The 17,251-nt window shown below is 38.0% G+C and overlaps 1 protein-coding gene across 4 annotated transcripts in view; it reads right to left on the bottom strand.

Annotated features, from left to right (window-relative positions):
* The window catches only part of LOC135476311 (MAM and LDL-receptor class A domain-containing protein 1-like), a 41,970-nt gene that overhangs the window by 8,444 nt on the left and 16,275 nt on the right, over window positions 1-17,251 (bottom strand). For all 4 annotated transcript variants that reach the window (XM_064756313.1, XM_064756304.1, XM_064756328.1 and 1 more), the window contains 13 exons: window positions 17,003-17,049; window positions 16,202-16,277; window positions 13,810-13,927; window positions 12,107-12,282; window positions 11,432-11,650; window positions 10,924-11,100; window positions 9,885-10,037; window positions 8,048-8,150; window positions 7,664-7,817; window positions 6,956-7,100; window positions 5,331-5,489; window positions 3,862-3,938; window positions 1,809-1,985 (listed from right to left, as the gene is read on the bottom strand). In XM_064756313.1, coding sequence (XP_064612383.1) covers window positions 1,809-1,985; window positions 3,862-3,938; window positions 5,331-5,489; window positions 6,956-7,100; window positions 7,664-7,817; window positions 8,048-8,150; window positions 9,885-10,037; window positions 10,924-11,100; window positions 11,432-11,650; window positions 12,107-12,282; window positions 13,810-13,927; window positions 16,202-16,277; window positions 17,003-17,049 — 1,781 coding nt within the window. The remainder of the gene's footprint in view (window positions 1-1,808; window positions 1,986-3,861; window positions 3,939-5,330; window positions 5,490-6,955; window positions 7,101-7,663; window positions 7,818-8,047; window positions 8,151-9,884; window positions 10,038-10,923; window positions 11,101-11,431; window positions 11,651-12,106; window positions 12,283-13,809; window positions 13,928-16,201; window positions 16,278-17,002; window positions 17,050-17,251) is intronic.

Here is a 17,251-nt window from a genome sequence, read left to right as displayed (position 1 = left end):
GCGTGTATGTCACAAAAACAACCCGAGCTTCTGTTTCCATTGATTGTATAACAAGACAGGTTTATTTCTACTGGAAGACTAAAAATCTCCGAGGCCTTCTAGCTTTGCATTGTTTTCATGTGATTGCTTATTAAATATAATGACAACATAGCATTTGGTGTAATTCGAATGAGGTTTAGTTAACATCACTGCATTTTCCTTAATTCTGCTTACGCTGTGGTATCAGGGGGATGCAATCTGCTACTATTTAAACATTTACATGAACAGTTAAAATAAAACCGTGAGATAAATTGTCAAGAGACCGAATATCACTGGTTGCATGTGAACAAATGCCAACCTGCTGTAGTATGCTAGATGATCTAGTAGATTCGGCGATCTCATTCTACGTCATGAAACAAGCCAAGGCTTCATTCTCAAGCATCTCCATTGCAAGTTTCTTGTGCCAAACATACCAGCCTTTAATTATAACTATAAGTTACATAATAGGGTTATACGGCCACTCAGGCATTTTAGATTGTTGAGACGCTATATATTTCTGCACTGCGTTTTTTTTCACCTAGTTAAAATATATTGGAGTTTTGCCTGGTTTTGACGTAACTCAAAACTTGTTGCCCAGTGTTACTACACCCCCCCTCCCCGGCTGGAGGTTACCGAGGTAACAAAGTTCCATGACTTCAAACCTTTGATATAGAACCACGTTCATATAACCACCGTGGCGATATTAATGATGTGCCATGCTTATACAGCCTGTATAGGTTACACGAGCGCATTGGTTTTCCTTTCTGTTTATATAGTAACTTTGTCAACTTCAACCTCAAAAATATATATCCCCTAACTTTCGCATGGTACCATGACATACCACCACATGCAGCATGCACTTTTATCTACAACATTGAAACAAAAAAACAAAACCACGTTTAATATATAAACACTTGCAACCAAAGCGCCAATGAGATACATATTTTGATTATCGACAACTTATAAACTAGCATGGTACACGATCTGGATACTCATTTCATTCAATGCGTCTTTCCATGCATCAGTGAAAACCCTCGACTGCTTCTCTTCGCATGAGGCCATCTTAATGTCGTACTATTAATTTACTTTCTTAGTTCTTTGATGGTTTGCACTGAACGTTGGTTTGGGAATCGGCCCTGTGATTACTGACCTGAGACATCTATTTTGGTTGACGGCTGGAAAACTTTTTTGCGCTTAGATGGAAAGGCTTGAGTAAAATCCGATATGACGGTAAGGGATATATATACATGTACTGACCTATCGTGTTGACTCCTTTACTTTGAATAAAATACTTTATGATTATTTAGTTTTCTGAAAGGACACTGAGGACACAATACAAGGAATTCCATGATTAAATATGAAACGAAAGCGAACAAATTACACTTTCCGTATAATAGTTGTCACTTCCGAATTTAAAGGGTAAGATGCAGTCATGCTACTTTTGTGCGTATGACTGTGCGGCATAAAATATAAAAAGGCTACAGTATAGAGAGTAAAACCAGAGCATCCGCGAAAGTGTAATAACTGGCAAATGCTCACTAGTAACCGGTGAAATACGCCTCCTTGTCATTTTACCTCATTTACGCTTTGCTCTAACTGTTCAAGTAAATGCCTAAATAGTATACCAAATTACACACCCTGCTAGAATCATGGCTTAAGCAGAATTAGGTTAAAAACTATAAATTTTAAATTGCAAAATATCAAGAATTACTCAAAAATGCTTTAAAAAATCGTCCTTTTTATTAACACAAAAAAGGGCTGACCTGCAGCAAGAGATAAGGGAGGTTTACCTGATAAGCTGTGGTGGGCCTGAACTCGTGCTCTGCGGCGTGCCAGCGTTTTCCTTGATCCCCACTTTGGCTCCACAGCTTCATGTTCTGATCCCCAATAAGGGCCCGTACAGTCAAATCCCCCATCTGATCACCATACATGTGGTAGTAGAAAGACAGACAGCGGACACCTCCTCCCTGTTACAAACAACGGTGAACGTTGATAATTAAATGAAGACGTGACTGGTAGAAGTGTGCTAGCTTTTTGCCCGACATATACAGAGAGGAGAGCTGGACTCGAGCATACGACTTCCCTAGTCAAAGGCATGACTTTCGCTGCGAGCATGAGTTTTAACCGCCGAGCCAGCGATGGCTTGTAACTAAATACAAAAATATTGAGACGATTTTACAGACAAGTTCCGCATGTACTGATTGGTTGATTGTTGTATAACGGTTTACATATACTCAAGAATTATCACCTATTTGACGACGGTCATATTTATCGGCGGAGGAAATCGCAAATTTCGCCATGAACTAGCTGCGCAGATAATGTTCCAACAAAACAGGAGAGCAGTGTTGTGCAAACGAGTAAGACTCCATAGCATACTCTTAACATCTAAATATGATAACAGAATGGAACTTGCACGGAGGCCAGGTTCAGTGAACGAAGTTCCCCAGCAACATCCTGGTATGGGTAGGTATACAGCGTTCCCTAATTCTTCTAATATTTTGGACACCTAATCTACTCTAATCAAAATACATATAATTGAAGCAGGAATATTTGGTTCTCGTTTTTCTTTTCAGATGGTTAGTACATCTAATGACCAACGTATTCAAATCAAACTGAGAAAAAAATGTAAATCGTCGCTTTTAGCACTACTTATACATGTCCTGAAAATTAGGAGAAATATAGTGTTGCCAGGTGAAATAAACCAGATCAGCTCCACGGCAGTGCAACCAGTGAAATCTGGCAACTTAATATCTTTAATCAATACTTGACTTGAAGATACGAAAACACCCTTTAGTTCACCCCAGTATCTTCTCCCAGGTTCATTTAATCGTTTTTGGCCACTTCAATAAAATGTTGCTTGATTAAAAAGGTAAAAAAAAATAAATTCTTTATCAATTACACACGTTATTCAAGTTAAAGTTAATGTTTGCATTCACCTATCCCAGTGTCACCTAAACTTTATTGAGCAGTTTATGCAAAATGTTGCCTGATTAAAAAAATATAAAAAAAATTACAAAGCAATTCTTAATCAATTTTACACGTTATTTAAGTTTAACTCCGCTTAGTAATCTCAGTGTCTTTTTCCAGTGTCACCTATACCTATTTTAACTGTTTATACAAAATGTTGCTTGTTTAAAACAGTATTTATTTATTTATTTACTTCATTGGTGTATTACGCCGTACTCAAGAATTTTTCACTTATAGGTCGGTGGCCAGCATTATGGTGGGAGGAAACCGAGCACAGGCCGGGGGAAACCCACGACCATCCGCAGGTTGCAGGCCGACCTTCCCACGTGTGGGCGAAGAGGAAGCCAGCATGACCTGGACTTGAACTCACAGCGACCGTATTGGTGAGAGGCTCCTGGATCATCGCGCCATGCTGGCGTGCTAACTCCCTCGATCAGGGAGGTCCCGATTGAAACAGTAAATTCCATACGTTATTCAAGTTAACGGTTTGCACTGATCTATTCTTGAACAACTAAATTTTCTTAATCGTATTTGTGGAAATCTTCAGTATTGATTATTGAGAGGAAATGTGTAATGTCGAAATTCTAAACCCGATTACTCAAAACTGGCCATATAAACCCCAACGATCCATGGACTTGGGGAAGATTTTCGTTAACAAGACATTCATACAGTAAAGGCAGAGCCCGGGAAAACCCACGACCATCCGCAGTTTGCCAGTCCTTTCCCACGTACGGCCGGAGAGGAAGACAGCAAGAAGACACCGTATATATGAACACACATCTAATGACTCCTCGTGTCACATGACTGAAAAATTCGTAAGGTCGATTTACGAAGTCAACCGTTTTAAGCCCATGTGGTAAAACCTGCATATCTTACCTCGAGCCTGGGTGATATTATTGCAGCTTTGTCACCCTTGATTCGCGGTGCAGAAGCTTCAATATACATGTATTTACCTGTAGAAAGCGAGAAATGACAGATATTTAGCGTATTTAACTGAATAACTTGCACTGCGACGGACAGAAGACAATGGGGAACTTTGCCAGCCTTTGCAGAATGGTTCCAGACTATAAAACCGTGCCATTTCATGTGATTCTTAGAGATTTCTACATGTTAGTCATTTATTTATTTGATGTGTGTGGTGGTCAGTTTCATGGGAAACCGAAGTGCCCGTTGTAAACCACCTTGTGCATTGGCATGTTACTGACAAACTTTCCTCGGCTATATTCCTGGCAGACAAGTTGTCTTCGACGGTAGTAAACTGTTACACAGGCCTCTTATTGTCACTAAAAACCAGACCGCTTATTGTCACCAAGCCACCGTGAGCACTTAAAAAATTAACCTGTTAAATTTAACAGGAAGTATGTTGTTTAAGTGATGCTAGAATGTATTCTGTTATTGCAACAGGCTATTCTGTTAAATATAGCACACATACTCTATTCATAAAGATTCTGTTAGACTAACATGACATTATGTTGAATGTGACACAGTATTACGTTATGACAACAGAATACATTCTACCGCCACTTAGACAACAGACTTCCTGTTAAAATTAACAGATTAATTTCTTGAGTGAAGAGTTGGTGTGAGTTAACCCACAGATTTCCTGTCCAACGCGGGATTGAACCTGCGCCTCGTGTGGCGAGAGTGAGACACCTTAAGCACTCAGCCATCACTCGACTCCCAAATTGTAATCGTGATATGACCACCATTGGACTATATATGTGTTTTCTCGCGTTCTCATGGTACGTGCGATATGTCGAATTCGACTTGTCGGAAGAAAATTTGACACTCTTTCGTGAATAAATCTCTTGGAATTCGACATATTGTATCTTGTGAAGACGACTTAGGAAATAGATGTTTAATTAAAACCATAGCACATAGGACTATTTTGACAACTTTATACGATGGTTTATATGATGGTTTATAATGAGCTTTCGACCGCAACTGCTGCCATCATCAGATAAAAAAAATAGATAATGTTGTTCTGTTTAGTTTTGCCTAATTCGTCGAGTCGGCTCAACAAGCCACACCCTATGAAGGAGTCAGAGAAAAGATGTGCGCTAAATTTACACGGATATAGAGAAAAGTTTCTCAATGTACATTCTTGAGTTCATGTTGCTATAATAAAAATACTCGCTATTTGCCAACCTATATATAGAAATACATTATTATTATTATCATAACAATTTCTCGGGATTTTCATCAGTGAGATTGTGTTATTTCCAGCCATTTCTAGCTACAGTCGTAGCATTGGTCAAACAATATTGAATACGTAATGAAAACATTAAAGAATGTAGAAGTGTATACTCGTTGATCGTCTAGCTTTCGTACACGCGTCCACTTACCCAGATCACACTGTTGACGGTCGCACTCAGGCCCTGTGTTAACTGTAATTGTTGGGCCACTTTGGTTCCACCAATCAAAATTGTCTCTAGTACTCTGCGTGAAACCACACAAATTCTCGTCAAAGTCACATGACAGCGAAACTGGAAGCTTTGAACCACCTGGGAAAAGAAAATAGTTTGTACAGTAAGAGGACCACGACAAATTAAATCCGTGACGCATGCCACTGGTTTAATTGAAACCTCCACTGCATGCATAATTAAACACATGCGTATCATTTCGACATAATTATCAGGCATACTAGAGAGTACAAAAAGATACCAAAGAACCCTCCTCAAAGCAAGCAAAAGGAACAGATGTTTTTTGTCAACCGTTGGGAGTCATTTCCCCTAAACCTTCAAACTTCAATATTAATTCCATATAGAGGTACATGAACAGAAAACTTCTTATTTCAAACCGTACCAAATAACGGTCTGTGAAACGTTATATTTTAGGTTCAAAGTTTTTACTTATATAGTAATACCATTTCTATACATATACAGGTTGATTTTCTAGGTACATAAATTAAGTCAGTTAATCTAATGTCACAAAATCTCTAGAATTATGGATGTTATTGAGCATTATTTATACAGCTTGCCTGCCCGCTCCTTTCTAGAGGATTTGTAGAGAAAGTTAGCCATGCAAGCATGCATGCAAATAACAGACAGAAGATACATCTCCTCCACAAGATAAAAGAAGATAGAAAGGCAATTTTCCACATAGGTGAATGTACAAACGGACGACGTCCACAGAATGCATGGTGCGTTCCAACGGCTCACTACAGATCAGAAATCAGTCCAGAAGATGGAGTGTTTGTCTAAACTATACTGCCATCCGACATTTTAAAATTACTCTAAGTACTCTTCAGTATATAAATACATACATTTCTTTTCCCTTCAAATTTTCCGGATTGAACATAACGGTATCTTTACGAATTTCGTGGGTGCAATTTAAATTGCAGTCTTTATAGGTTTTGATTATTTGGTAGATATGACGTAAACTCCAAACAACCAATTTGTTATGAGTAGATGCGTGTATTTATTATGCAGTTTAAATAAAATACATGATGTTGATGAGGAAGTTTCAATTAAAAGTGAATGACAACAACACAAAACCACATTCGTCTTCAAATCTATCCCGATGTATATTCCGTTAGATCGGGATTATGCATGGTTGAATTATCGGTAAAATAAACTCAGTATTACACACAAGGGTATAAAAAACAATGAAGCACGATCATCTATTATAGTAACAGTCATACAAAAAATACAACAAATATGTATAAAATATCTCAAGGTTTTGAACATACTGGAATAACAAATACTTTTCCTTGCATGACAATGCTGCTCTCGTTCTGAGAGCCACATCTGCACATGTCATTGTACCAAGAATCTACTGAACCGGGTATATCCGGAGTTAGTATATTACGGTGCCAGAGTACCAGATTGTTGATGAAGTGTCAGCAGAAATTGTCTAATCTAGTGTCAGTTCTTACACAGAGCACAACAGTCAAAGCGCAAAAACATCTTGACTGACAAGCACTACAACTACTGGCGGAAGTCTTTGAGAGGGCCAAGTGGATAAATACCGGGAACGGTGGGGGGCTGTTTGGTACGAGAGTCACCGGGTAGCAGATTCGTGAAGTTGTTGAAGACGTCACAAGGGGAGAGAATTATGTCATCGATCGCGATGTCTCCACGAAATGTTCTGCCCCGGACGGCCTCAAATATCACCTGCAAACCAACACAACATTTCAACAAAGCGACCATGGCAAAAGTAACAATGTTGGGTCAATATAAATGAAAATCATTAGCATATATAAACAAGCACATATGCTTCATAGGTTATACTTAATCAAGTGCAAAATATGGCATACCTGGGGATTTAGTTATGTGTATTTACAAAGGAACAGGGAAAGAAAGAAAAGCGTCCTCGCCAAAGTATCAAGTTGGAAGAAACGGTTTCGGGCCTCATTTGTAAAGGACTGACATCTAGCCAGGGTTTTAACGGTCCGAGCCAGCTGAGCTGAACTAGCTTTCGAAGAATCCGGCCCATGTGATGAACCGTTGGTGTGATATACATATAAAATGCTTCAGAGTAGTTATAATTCCATTTTTTGTGCCGTCACAATAAAACAAAATAATTCAAATCAATATGGATCAGATTAAAACGGGAATCAGGGGAAACTGAGTTCCATATCCTTTAGGTTAACGCCTTATCAAGCGATGTGAAGAAGAAAATATTAGAAAAAAAGGACAGGAAAAGAAACACAGAAACTTCTGATATTGCTTCATACCTCGAATGTGAGTGTTGGTGTGAAGCTCACGTCAGCAAATTGCCAGTCTCGGCCTTGTTCTCCACTCAGCGTCAGTATTCGGCTCTCGTGTCCATTCTCCCGGATGTAGATACGGAGATCGCCGATACCATCGCCCATCATGTGATGATAAAACCTGCAAACATTTAACCGGCTCCATATTGCACGTGTTCAAATGAACGGAAATGATCCTTCTTTGGTATAACTTATCTGAAGGTATCTGATTATAATTTTGGAATTTTTGGAAAGTAAAAATTATTGTTTTCATTTCTATAAACATAGATAATCTGTATAATCTACTAAGAGACTTTTTAAGGGAATTATCTCCCTGGGATGGTTTTGTATTTTAGTTTTATTACAACTCGCCTCATACAAATACTTGAAGAGAACGGCTGTAGTGTTGGTGAAATCAAACGGGCCTTCTGGTTAACTTCAGCTGGCGTGGAACTCTCCAAGAATAAATAGGAACCTTTGAGTAAAGAACAAATATAAATTCATCACACTTTAGCCTAAAGTAATGTTTTTCATCAGTTTGTCTGGTTTAAAAATAGACGTATACATAGTTATCAATGTTACGTGCACATGGTTTTACAAGTAAAGAAGGCCGATGTTACCAGAAAGTATAAGGGATCTTTTGAGACGTGACATACATATCAATTTATTTATTTATTTATTTGATCGGTGTTTTACGTTGTATTCAAGAATGTTTCACATATACGACGGCGGCCAGCATTATGGTAGGAGGAAACCGAGCAGAGCCCGGGGGAAACCCACAACCATCCGCAGGTTGTTGACGTTCGGGCAAAGAAATGTACAGTAATTCTTTTATTATTTGACGCAAAACTCGATAATTTTTCACGTGTGCGATGCTGGTCATTTTTATAGGTGAGGAAACCAAAGTGACCGGGGTAAATCATAAACCATTAGCAAGAAAATGACAAACTTTTTCAAGAGAGACGTACTTGTACATACTTTAACGGTGTATTTGCGGATTACAACCCTTAACGCTGAGAGACGCTCCATTCTTTCCAAAGAATGCATTGTTACGTTACGCTGTAAGCTACATAGTTGGCTCAGATCCAGAAAAAATGCCATGGACTTTAATCCTATCTGGCATCTTTTTCAAAGCTAACAGTACAAGCTAATCATTACAAAGTGACAGATCTATCGATGACGCTCTCACTTCTGTCATTACAAAGTGACAGATCTATCGATGATGCTCCCTCTTCTGTCAATCACGTTGTTCTAAGATCAGAATAATCACTAGGTCTTGAAGTGTACTTGCTTTATATTGTAAATCCTTGCAACTATTTTAAGTTTTCGCCCCAGTTTTCTGCTGGGTGGTTGTATAAGTTTTGATGTAGGCCGGTTCAATTCTTTACTGTCTCTGTATCAAAACTTTATTTATCAGAGGCAGATGGAAAGGAAAAGTGCAACGCTGAAGAGTTCCGAACCTGCCTCAAAAACTACGTGTATATCTTCAGGTATTACATTGGAGAAAGCTCGTCGATAGTGTATTGCTTTTTGGTGGATATCATGTCTGACCAGTGGTGATTACTAACGTTTACCTTAAACCTATACAGGTAAAACGTCATTTGGTCAACACATTTATAAACAAGTAAGTAACACACCTAAAAAGTTGTAAAACATCAGAAATGTACAATACCTGTTCTAATAAGAAATGGATGCACTTCCGTAAGCTTCTTATGACAGAAATATGGTGACAATCACACAAAGGTTAGGATAGCTAAAGTAACAAATGCAGCGTGGTTATTAAACCCCATATTTAACGTAGCCTACTCGTTTCTATTCAATTTCTGGCAAAAAGTTTCGCGGGTTGGTTAGCTGAGGTGAACATCGACACTTTAATGGACACGTTGTTTTGGTCGTACAGACGGCGGACTTGATTCATTGATTGGTTTTAAGGTTTTTAACGTCGTTTTCAAGAATGTTTCGCTTATGTGACGGCGGAAAGGTTAATAAGGGTTTATGACACCAGAGAACCCTGAATAAAGCACCGACCTTTGCTATAGGCTCCTACACCAAAACAGCTCTTGACTAAAAGCACAACCGAAACAGCGACAGCTGGATTCGAACACCCGGTGATCATGGCATGGTCAAGGGGCTGATGGTCACATCGAGCCAGTGGCTCAATCATTTGAGCCAGCTGAACCGGTTATAATGCATGAAGATTGTACTGTACCAAAAGAGCTTCCCATGGTATGGTCTTCCTTAGGACCGGTGTCGGCTGTGGGTGTGCTGGAATGTGCCCACTGAAAGTCTAAGTCATCGCTGGTCTCTTGTTTCCAGCCGCAGAGGTCAGCCCGGTCAAGGTTACAGTAAAATATGCTACCAGCTATAAACACGGAAAACAGTCATATATATTAATATCATTTACCGTGATAAGGTGAATTTCGTACCAAAACGGACAACATACACAGCGAACCAGTGAACCAAAGCAAGTATAGGCGTTTAGTAACTGGCGAATCGCCTATAATCAGCTGTGTGTAAAATCAATCATACTCGCTACCAAAATTGCCATTAGCCAGTGTTTCGACACCAAGAACTCATTGCCTCGGGTGACATCATAGTTATTCAAAAACAAGTTGCATTCTGGACAAAGTGCGTGGAGAGTACTTTGATACTTTAATTTCCTAAAATCGATCTCTAAAACCGAACTTATCCATGTGTAGAGCTTGTGTTGTTACATGTTACTGACTGAAGGCAATTATGGCAGCTTGTATGACTGCTTTTACAGACAGCTGGATATAGGCAACTCTAACTAGACTATAGCAAACGTGACAACAATATCATCCCAAGGTGGAAATGAAGTATAAAAAGTCAATTTCACATCACTTGCATTACCAAATTACCAAAATTAACATTGTTCAATTAAAAAAATCTCTCCCCTCCCTGCTCCACCAAGAAAAAAATAAACGAAGGTGGTTTAGATACAGTTTTCAAGGATCTTTCCATTTACGCAGACTTATTTTTAAAATATTTTCTTTCATTTTAAGGTTAAATCCGTTATTGTCTTTATAATGGAACTATATCGGTCTTTTCAAGCAAACAAAAGCAGGATGGTATTCGACGAAGTTACACATTTGCTGTTTTTATCCCCAAGGCTAGCCAGCCATGATGAATTTGCTGGATTTTGGTGGTTATTTTGCTGTATTGCACTGGAGATGTAGCTGGTGATGTTGCTGTATTTTGCTGATGATGTCATGACGCAGAATACTTACGTATACATACAGGAATGTAACCCGTCCATTCCCCTGAATCTTTACAATATCGTTCTCTACTGCCAACTAGCGTGTACCGTGAAGGGCAGATGAAGGACACGGTCCTCCCAACACTAAAGTTACTACCCTGGCGAAATCCCTTCAGAGGTGTACCAGGGTCCCGGCACTGAGAGATATCTACAAAATTACCGAAAGGCAATGTCTCATGAAGAAATTCCATTATATATATGTACGGTAGATCCAACTAAAAACTTCATCTCACTTCACGCATTAAGCATTTGTTACAAATACTGGTTCATATAAAAATGATTTCCATGTGCCTACATTAATTTCATTTATAGAGATGTCAATTGTCAGCATGTAAAATAAATCATTCAAATTGTTAGTATGAATTTGTTAATATCTCTTTCAGCTTGGATTCCAGTTCTGTTTATACCTGTAACAGATTAATGAAGATGTAAAGATGACTTATAAATATATTGGAAAAGAAAACAGTCCAGATACTTACTACAGTTGTACAGTTTGCGAATCTTCAACACATCAGTAGCACTTAGTCCTTTCCTTTGTCCAAGCTCGTCTCGTGTAGGGAATTTCGGTACTATAGTCGGCACTGACCTGTCGGCAGCGAACGTATTGGCGGCATAGTGCATAATGGAGCCGTAGTCATAGGGCGCCCCAAGAGTATCGATCTCGTCAAAATCAAACTTGTTGAAATTGTGTTTGTGATCTAAATAACAGAAATAAAAAGTCACATAGTAAACTGAAGTCATGACCCAAGAGTGAGCTGCACATGCACTTTGGTCACGCTAAATAATACTGATCGACATAATCCCAAAGTTGTCTTACATATACATAATTCTTGATTCAAGAAAAAAAGAGAAGCACATGCACAAAAATGAAAATGTATTAACTACTATTGGGAAGAAAGCTATACGCTGAACGGCGTAAAACATTAAATTCATATATTCCAAGGCGTAAGATAATTTTAAGTTAATTCATTTACAAAATATATATTTAGTTTTGTTCAGAGCGATTTCAACAAAAAAAAAATATCTTCATCTCACCTTGAGCAATGTTATCCAACATTATGTCAAGTCAAGATATGTTGTTACCTCAGTTATCTGATCTTCAGCAATGTTATCCCACATTACGTAAATACATGTCGTTGTCTCGGTTTTCTCACCTTCAGCTATGTTATCCCACATTATCTCAATATAATGATCCCGATCTGGTCGACTGTGTTCATGCCAAAATCCCAATGCGTGCATTATTTCATGCATTATAGTGCCTTTATTGTTGCAGCCTGTGCCTATGGACACGTCCTGGGGGCCGCCTTTACGGCCAACCGGACTGAAACATCTGAAAGTGTCAGCAGGTTGATTTGTTAAAATATGAACAGCTAAAAAGTAGCGCAACTCAGTGGTCAGAAAGAAAATGTTACAACGGGGGGTAATGCGACACGACATTAGTCAGAAAGAAAATGGTTCGCCTGATGGTAGTGCACCATTACTCACGGAGAAAATGCTAAGCCCTGATAGTTTCAGTGGTGAGTTACAAAACGCAATACGCTAAAACAACGCCAGTGATTGCTAAAGAGATTTAAGCCATACATCTGAAGGCAAGAATGTAAGATCAACGACAGGCGGGGACTACTAAACTGTAACAAACATCATTGCATGTTTTTACCTAACGCTAGGGGCGTCTACGTTGCTACCTTTACATCAACAGTGGGAATAAGGCTTTGGGTAGTGCCGGCTGTAATATATTGTTCAACAGTTCAAAATATGGTACAAGCACTGCTAACTGTACTCCGTGTACATGCTCATTTAGTGATATTAGCAATATTTTGTTCTTGTTAATTTTACAAAATAATAGCAGTGTTAATCAAAAGCTAACAAACCTAACACGTACTTCTTTGTTACTGAGAATGGAAAGCTTGAAATGAATTTAGTTGTCACGAAATAGACCTATGAACGCCCCAATGTTCCTTCAGTGCGTGCATCACAAGCCTACATAACAGTTTCCCTGAATGTATGGAATAACCAGTTTATTCATATAAAGTACAAACACACCCAAAGGCTTTAGCATGAGCGTGAACTAGGCAAGTATTTCGCAAATCAATGCTGCTGTACATTTCCTTTCGTCTTCACATTTCCAAACTGGGGATTTGTCATATAAACTCCATATGCACTCTGCACTCATTAACCGTTCGACTCAGTGAGTAGGCTTCATGGCGGAACTTAATTTGGTTTCCTCCACCCATAAAGCCTCCACTCTAACTGCTTTATAGGTGCAAAATTCTTGAGTGTGGCGATAAACAAAAATGAAAGATCGTGTAATCACAATGAAGATCATTTAACTCTAAATTATAGCATATACAATATCTTATTTATAATTATCTTGGTAAATATGACCATCGTTACAATGTGGGTTCAAGTCCAGCACATGCTGGCTTTCTCTCAGCAACCTACGGATGTACGTGGGTTTCCCCCGGCACTTGCGCGATTTCATCCCACCACAGTGCTGGCCGCCGTCGTATAAGTGAAATATTCATTAATAAGGAGTAAAACACCAATCAAATTTAAAAAAATAAATGATCATTGTCATCACTAAGCCTTGACGAAAGGTACCCAAGAATTCCTTACTTACATTACGGTGGTCAGGTTTATAGGTATGGACAGAAAACCGGACTGGACAGAAAAACACCGACCTAAGTTAAGCCTCCTAGCTTAAAGCCCCAACCGAAGAACACGCTTTGGACTATAGACTGCGACTCTCAACCATATTGGTCAAGGGATTGGCAGTTACAACGAGCTTGCACTTAATTTAACCACCTAGGTCAGTGAAGTCCTTCGCTTTAGTTATAGTTATCATCTGTATACGAACCCTTTCAGTGGAGTTATTCTGATAAAATCCACTTCGTCTTCCACAGGCTTAAACTTAATACAAGTCAGGTTCTCAAACTCGGTTAATGCGAGGTGAATCTCGTGACGAACATCAGGGGCTGACAAGACAAAACAGCAATATTAAAGGTTAAACTCAGATATATTCTCATACAGAGACACTAAAACTTGTTATACTCTGACATGATGAACAAAGTAATGCTCAGAAACGTTTAACATTGTCATTTTGACATAATAAACAAAGTAATGTTCAGAAACATTTAACATTGTCACTCTGACATGATGAAGAAAGTAATGCTCAAAAACGTTTAACACTGTCATTTTGACATAATGAAGAAAGTAATGTTCAGAAACATTTAAAATTGTCACTCTGACATGATGAAGAAAGTAATGCTCAAAAACGTTTAACATTGTCACTCTGACATGATAAAAAATGTAATGTTCAGAAACGGTTAACATTGTTATACTCTGACATGATGAAGAAAGTAATGCTCAGAAACGTTTAACATTGTTATACTCTGACATGAAGAACAATGAAATGCTCAGAAACGGTTAACATTGTTATACTCTGATATGATGAACAATGTAATGCTCAGAAACGTTTAACACTGTTATACTCTGACATGATGAACAAAGTAATGCTCAGAAACGTTTAACAATGTTATACTCTGACATGATGAACAAAGTAATGCTCAGAAACGTTTAACACTGTCACTCTGACATGATGAAGAAAGTAATGCTCAGAAACGTTTAACATTGTCCCTCTGATATGATGAACAATGTAATTCTCAGAAATGTTTAACACTGTTATACTCTGACATGATGAACAAAGTAATGCTCAGAAACGTTTAACACTGTTATACTCTGACATGAAGAACAATGAAATGCTCAGAAACGGTTAACATTGTTATACTCTGATATGATGAACAATGTAATGCTCAGAAACGTTTAACACTGTCACTCTGACATGAAGAACAATGAAATGCTCAGAAACGGTTAACATTGTTATACTCTGATATGATGAACAATGTAATGCTCAGAAACGTTTAACACTGTTATACTCTGACATAATGAACAAAGTAATGCTCAGAAACGTTTAACAATGTTATACTCTGACATGATGAACAAAGTAATGCTCAGAAACGTTTAACACTGTCACTCTGACATGATGAAGAAAGTAATGCTCAGAAACGTTTAACATTGTCACTCTGATATGATGAACAATGTAATTCTCAGAAATGTTTAACACTGTTATACTCTGACATGATGAACAATGTAATGCTCAGAAACGTTTAACACTGTTATACTCTGACATGAAGAACAATGAAATGCTCAGAAACGGTTAACATTGTTATACTCTGATATGATGAACAATGTAATGCTCAGAAACGTTTAACAATGTTATACTCTGACATGAAGAACAATGTAATGCTCAGAAACGTTTAACATTGTTATACTCTGACATAATGAACAATGTAATACATGTACCAAGAAACACTTAATAATATTATACTCTGATTTGATAAACAATCATGATGTAGTACTCAGAAACGCTTAATATTGTTATAGTCTGACATCATGAACACTGTAACACTCAGAAACACTTAACATTAACTTGATAAATAATATAGTAATCAGCAGCACTTAACATTGCTGCATACTCTAACAAAATGAGCAATGTAATACAATGTTATTCTCTAATTTGCCAAAAAATTCAATACTCCCAGACATGCAATATACGGCTATGAAACATACAGTACTAGAATGCTCAAAAAAAGATAAACGATGCAATACCCTAACATTATAAACAGTGCTATATACAGACGCAATAACATGGCAATAATGAAAAACGAAAATTTACTTCACAAATGTGAATATTTATTTTACGCTAACTTATGCAGTGGGGTATTTCTAAATACACACTAAAATGCATAAAAAATTGCATCCCCAAATTTTATTTTGACAAACGCGAATACGCAAGGGCATGGGAACAATACCTGCTATGAAAAAGCAAGACGTCATAAACAACCTTCCATAACTTTTTTCCATTGTACGTACTTGGGGAGTCTGAGCTCGTACTTCCCACCCAGTATGTTAAGAATAGGCAGGTTACAGAGTACAGTGTAAGATGTTTCACACTTGCTCTCCATGTGTGTTACGGTAGGTTGATATGACCGCAGGTTAGACCGTTGGTTACCCGTTATAATATAAACCCCTCTATACACCCAGCTGATGAGACCCTCTTACTGCGTGACACACACACCTTTACAAGGCGGCAATTCGGCCTACTGTTAAACGACGAAACCAAATCAAACGAGTTCGCATTTGTTAGCTAACGGAACCTGGTATTTTCATTAGAATCACGTAGTACTTACAATAGGACTCGTCCAGAGTGTACGGTACAACTCGGCTCATCCAAATAGCATCGTGGTCGCGAACAGCATTTCGTCTCTACAGGCAACCGAGGCAAAACAAAGGCAGAAGACGAAAATAATTAATACTGCGAAAAAAATTTCCGGGATTAATGTGGAATAAGTTGAACTAATTATGCCGTATTGACATTTTTGTTTCTTTTTAGAATAACAATAACAGACCCTGAATACTAAATCACGATCTCACAAGGACTAGGATAATACATTCAAAAAGTATATTGTATACAGAGCACAGTGCATTGTAAGATGTCAGTACAAACTAATGTGAGAGCTGTTCTTTTATTATACAAAGTAAAATGTACTCAACTCATACAATAGCTTATTATCTTTCGCCTCTTAGATAACCCCAAACTGAGTTATGAGATTAATAAAAATATCTCTATTAGACTTTAACAGTAGCAGAGCTATGAAAATTCATGTTTTTAAGACATTTTCTGATATTTATAATACTATGAGATATTAATTGGTCAGTTTGAAAAATGGCAGTGAAATGCGATGAGCAAACATTTCATAATTGAATCTTTTGAAGCACATCCTTAAGGTAAATCTACAAAGTCAAACCATACACGAAGTGGAATTCATCACCTTTACCATTTGAGGTACACTATATCTATGTGACTAGATGGTTATCTAGACGGTTAAATTAATATTCCCTAGCTTTACACGTCTCCTTATATATCCAACACAGCGGTATTGTAATGTCCATAATTTAAAGGAACAGATTTTTTGAGGAATCGAACTTACCACATCCATCAGTATGTCACCTTCCATTAGATAGCGGTTGTTCACGCCTGTTGAAAATAAAAACCCAAATAAACATTACGATCCTTTCTGAAATGAATGACGTATATAAGGCACGAACATAGGATTTAGGTCTCACATCATGGAAAAAAAATCGGTAAAATGTGACACAATTCCGATATATTGGTGCGGTGACTGTGATGTCTGACTTCCATAATTTCGTTACTAAATGGTAAAGCCGCGTGCTGTATA

This window comes from Liolophura sinensis, chromosome 1, assembly GCF_032854445.1.
Source record: "Liolophura sinensis isolate JHLJ2023 chromosome 1, CUHK_Ljap_v2, whole genome shotgun sequence".
Taxonomy (NCBI): Eukaryota; Metazoa; Mollusca; class Polyplacophora; order Chitonida; family Chitonidae; genus Liolophura; species Liolophura sinensis.
Note: the sequence above shows the minus strand (reverse complement) of the source record. Positions and strands in the feature narration are given on the sequence as shown.